This window comes from Babylonia areolata, chromosome 33 (genome assembly GCF_041734735.1).
Source record: "Babylonia areolata isolate BAREFJ2019XMU chromosome 33, ASM4173473v1, whole genome shotgun sequence".
NCBI classification, from domain to species: domain Eukaryota; kingdom Metazoa; phylum Mollusca; class Gastropoda; order Neogastropoda; family Buccinidae; genus Babylonia; species Babylonia areolata.
In genome coordinates this window covers 21598504-21603503 of record NC_134908.1, presented here as the reverse complement: position 1 = coordinate 21603503, position 5000 = coordinate 21598504, and the positions used below count along the sequence as shown (strand labels likewise).

General features: G+C 40.1%; 1 protein-coding gene across 1 annotated transcript in view; it reads left to right on the top strand.

Annotated features, from left to right (window-relative positions):
* Positions 1-5000, top strand: part of LOC143277114 (apicoplast pyruvate carrier 1-like) — a 19144-nt gene that overhangs the window by 7936 nt on the left and 6208 nt on the right. The window contains exon 3 of the mRNA XM_076581852.1: positions 2623-2751. Within this exon, the coding sequence (XP_076437967.1) occupies positions 2623-2751 (129 nt within the window). The remainder of the gene's footprint in view (positions 1-2622; positions 2752-5000) is intronic.

Below are 5000 nucleotides of genomic sequence, written 5' to 3'. Positions count from 1 at the left end.
TTATTGAACGAATTGACTCTGACCATTTACCAGTGACAATGCGAGTAGTTTTTTCCAAATGAAAACCAGTGTGTTGTTAATGACGATGAAAACTATTATGCTTCATATAGATTTGTATGGAATGATGATTATGTCCATTTATATACTTCCACTTTATGTAGTGAAGACATGAGGATGAAAATAGACACGGGTATTGGTTTAATCGATACTGATGTTAATAAAGCTCTTAGAGTGTTTAATTATTGTATTAGAGAAAGTGCAGACTGCATGAAGAAACGTGTATCTTTCAATAACGATAAGAAGACAAACAATTGGTTTCATCAGGAATGTGCTCATGCCAAAAGAAAAACGAGAAGACTGTTACGTAAATGTCGTCGTACCCAAAAAATCGAGGATAGTAATGAATATTTAATGACCCAAACAATTACAGAGGCGTTTCTTTGACTGATGTTAGTAGTAAACTGTTTGGAATAATCATTAATAACAGGTTACAGGAGTGGGTGGAAGAAAATGATATCACAGGTGATTTTCAAGCTGGGTTTAAAAGGGGATATTCTACAGTCGACCACATGTTCACTTTGTTAGCCCTTGTTCAAAAACAATTTTCATTCAATCGTAAACTATATGTAGCGTTTATAGACTTTGAAAAGGCTTTTGATTCCATAAACAGAAACCTTCTCTGGCCAGTTCTCTTAAAAAAAATGGTATAACAGGTAAACTGTATAGATGTGTTAGAAGTATGTATGATGTTGTCAAAGCAAGAGTACGGTGTGGCGCTAGATTAACTGATTACATTTCATGTACATTTGGAGTCAGACAAGGTGATGCATGTAGCCCTATTCTTTTTTTCTTTGTTTATAAATGAACTAGCAATAGAGGTAATTAATAATGGTAGGCATGGTGCCATGTTTTCACTTGATGCATTTGAATTGTTTATTCTTTTGTTGGCTGATGATGTTGCTTTGATTTCAGAGACTGTTGTAGGATTACAAACACAATTGAATAGCCTACAGCGTGCAGCTACATCTCTACAGTTAAAAGTAAATATGTCTAAAAGCAATATTATTGTATTTCGGAAGGGTGGATATTTAAGTGTAAGAGAACGATGGTTTTATGATGGTGAGACGATGCCTGTTGTTAACGTTTATAAGTTTCTAGGAATCCTGTTTTCTACCCGTTTGAGTTTTGTTTCTGCATGCAAGGAATTAGCAAGTAAAGCAAAAAATGCTTTGATCCGTGTTATGAAAAGGTTATATACTTTGAACAATAATTCATTCCACTTGTTTATTAAGCTGTTTGATTGTCAAATACAACCAATAGTACAATATGGATCTGAGATATGGGGTCTAGATAATGCTGTTTTACATTGTGAGTCTGTCCATTTATTGGCTTTGAAGAAATTTTTAGGAGTTGATATGCGAACACCGAATGATCTAGTCTATGGCGAAACAAATCGCTACCCAATATATGTAAACTCTGCTAAATTGTATTCGATATTGGCTTAAACTGTTGCAAATGGGGGATAATAGAATACCGTATAAAGCCTATAAGATATTACATGATTTAGATAGAAAGGGAAAAAAATAACTGGGTAACGAAGGTTCGTCTTTGTCTGTTCGAATATGGATTTGGCTTTGTGTGGATGGAACAGGGTGTTGGTTGCGTTAATGGTTTTATATCTGTTTTTCGCCAAAGGCTTATTGATTGTAGATGGCAAACATGGTATAGTCACATTTGTACTAGTGATAGATTTGACATGTATAGAACATTCTGTAATATACCTGATTTGAAACCTTATCTGCTGTTAGATATAGACAGGCATCTGAAACGTGTAACGACAAGATTTAGACTAGGTATATCAGAATTGACAGTGCATCACTTTAGGTACAGAAGTTTTTGTGCAAATGATTTAGTCTGTCCTTTATGTCATGAAGCCCAAGAAAACGAGGTGCACTTTGTTCTTTGCTGCCCAGCACTAAAACATGTACGTCAATGTTTATAAAAACCTAAGTACTACAAGCATCCCTCTCTGTTCAAGTTGAACTTGTTAATGTCGTCAAGCAATACCGATGACGTACATAATTTTTCGGTATTCTTATATAAGGCATTCAAATTAAGAGAAATTGTTACTTCGTAAAATAGTTATAATGTAGATATATATATATATATATATATATATATATATATATATATTTACACGGATACAATGCACGGTTTGTTGTCTATATTAATGCTTATTTGTTTATGTGTTTTCGCTGAGTTGTATTATGTTTACGTATACCCCCTTCACTAGGGGCTGTGGCCTGATTGTGAATAAACCATTCCAAATTCTCTCTCTCTCTCTCTCTCTCTCGCTCTCTCTCACACACACACACACACACACACACATACACGCACGCACACACACACACACACACACACACACACACACTCTCTCTCTCTCACACACACACACACACACACACACACACACACACACACACACACACACACACACACACACACACACACACACACACCTTCGAACAGAGGCTGCACATTACATATGGATGGGGCTGACGGAGCAAGAGACTAAGCTGTGTGAGTTAATTCCTGTTGCAGTGGATTTTTTTTTAATTACAGGTGTGGCAGACATTACAGGTGTGTCAGACAGAATGCAGTGTGGGGGAAGCATCGAGCGATGGAGGAAGTGGCAGTGTGTGGTGGGGGGGTTCTGTGCCATGTGTATCGCCGGGCATTTCTACATCATCGGTGAGATCAGAGCACAGAATACTGTGTTGTCTCAAATAAGAGACATTTTGTTTGTAGTCTATGCAGAATACGTTGTTGAAAATTCACGGTGGCGTGTATTATATTCTCAGATAAGATAGTTTCTATTAGTGGTGTATGTAGAATACTTTTCTCAATGCCTAAGCGCGTTGGGTTACGCTGCTGGTCAGGTATCTGCTTGGCAGATGTGGTGTAGCGTATATGGATTTGTCCGAACGCAGTGACACATCCTTGAGCTACTGATACTGATACTGATGCCTCTAACTTTACACATATTATGCCATCTACAGTACAGTGTTTAGTGTTGTATTTGTTATGTCAGGTCTAAGGATTTAGTATTACACGTATTACGGCATGACTAAAACTTTTAGTATTACTTTTGATCAATACAAATTACACTGTTTGATCACACTTTGATCTGTAAACGTTAACTCTCTCCATACGAACGGCGAAAGAGACGACGTTAACAGCGTTTCACCCCAATTACCACCATCAAAATATTGCAAGCGGAAGGCTCTTATACTGCAGACGTGAATGTTGACAAAGAATACCACAATTCTGATGACGGAAGCTAAAGGTTGGGTCATTGAGACACCCACTGGACATCCGAGGGGTCTGTGTAGAGGAGAAGAGAGGACTGGCCGTACTGAATGAGAATAACAAGAGTCTGGGTTTGTTCCAATGTACCTTTTATTTACCCGTGTGCTAGCTATACTGGTAGCATAAGCAGCATATTCCAATGTACCTTTTATTAACCTGTGTGGTAGCTGGATTCGTAGTTCGTTTATTTATTTATAGTCTGTTCATCTCAGATGATGATATTAGACTGGATTCGTCGCATAAGCAGCATTTACATGAATAGTGTACCTTGTACACGGAGAGAGTTACCACCCTTTATTGTTAACATAAGTGTTTCACGATATTGTCTTCTCATTCCTGAAATATTTATTTATTCATCTTTTTTTTTTCTCAAGGCCTGACTAAGCGCGTTGGGTTACGCTGCTGGTCAGGCATCTGCTTGGCAGATGTGGTGTAGCGCATATGGATTTGTCCGAACGCAGTGACGCCTCCTTGAGCTACTGATACTGATATTCATCGTAGCACTTGTGATGGAAAGCCCGGACTATTTTGCAATGACAATTATTGATTGATGTAGTGTCTGAAACCTTGGAGCATTACACCAGCATTGAGTAAAATGTGGAGCGACGGCCTAGAGGTAACGCGTCCGCCAAGGAAGCGAGAGAACCTGAGCGCGCTGGTTCGAATCACGGCTCAGCCGCCGATATTTTCTCCCCCTCCACTATAGACCTTGAGTGGTGGTCTGGAGGCTAGTTATTCGGATGAGACGATAAACCGAGGTCCCGTGTGCAGCATGCACTTAGCGCACGTAAAAGAACCCACGGCAACAAAAGGGTTGTTCCTGGCAAAATTCTGTAGAAAAATCCACTTCGATAGGAAAAACATAATAAAAAAAACTGCACGCAGGAAAAAATACCAAAAAAAAAAAAGAAGAAAAAAAAGGGCGGCGCTGTAGTATAGCGACGCGCTCTCCTTGGGGAGAGCAGACTGAATTTCACACAGAGAAATCTGTTGTGATAAAAAGAAATACAAATACAAATGCAAACATCATGGGTCACCCGTGAACGTAACCTGCTTTGGTCTGCCACCATGGCGGGCAGGTAACGTGGGCACCTACCTGGAGTCCTGCCTTGTGGATTACCCATAAAGCCCACACTGCTGATGGACAGGTAAGGTGGAGTCCTGCTTTGTGGATTACCCATAAAGCCCACACTGTTGATGGACAGGTAAGGCGGAGTCCTGCCTTGTGGATTACCCATAAAGCCCACACTGTTGATGGACAGGTAAGATGGAGTCCTGCCTTGTGGATTACCCATAAAGCCCACACTGTTGATGGGCAGGTAAGGTGGAGTCCTATCTTGTGGATCACCCATAAAGCCCACACTGTTGATGGGCAGGTAACGTGGAGTCCTACCTTGTGGATTACCCATAAAGCCCAAACTGTTGATGGACAGGTAACGTGAAGTCGTACCTTGTGGATTGCCCACAAAACCCACACTGTTGATGGGCAGGTAAGATGGAGTCCTACCTTGTGGATTACCCATAAAGCCCAAACTGTTGATGGACAGGTAACGTGAAGTCCTACCTTGTGGATTGCCCACAAAACCCACACTGTTGATGGAAAGGTAAGGTGGAGTCCTACCTTGTGGATC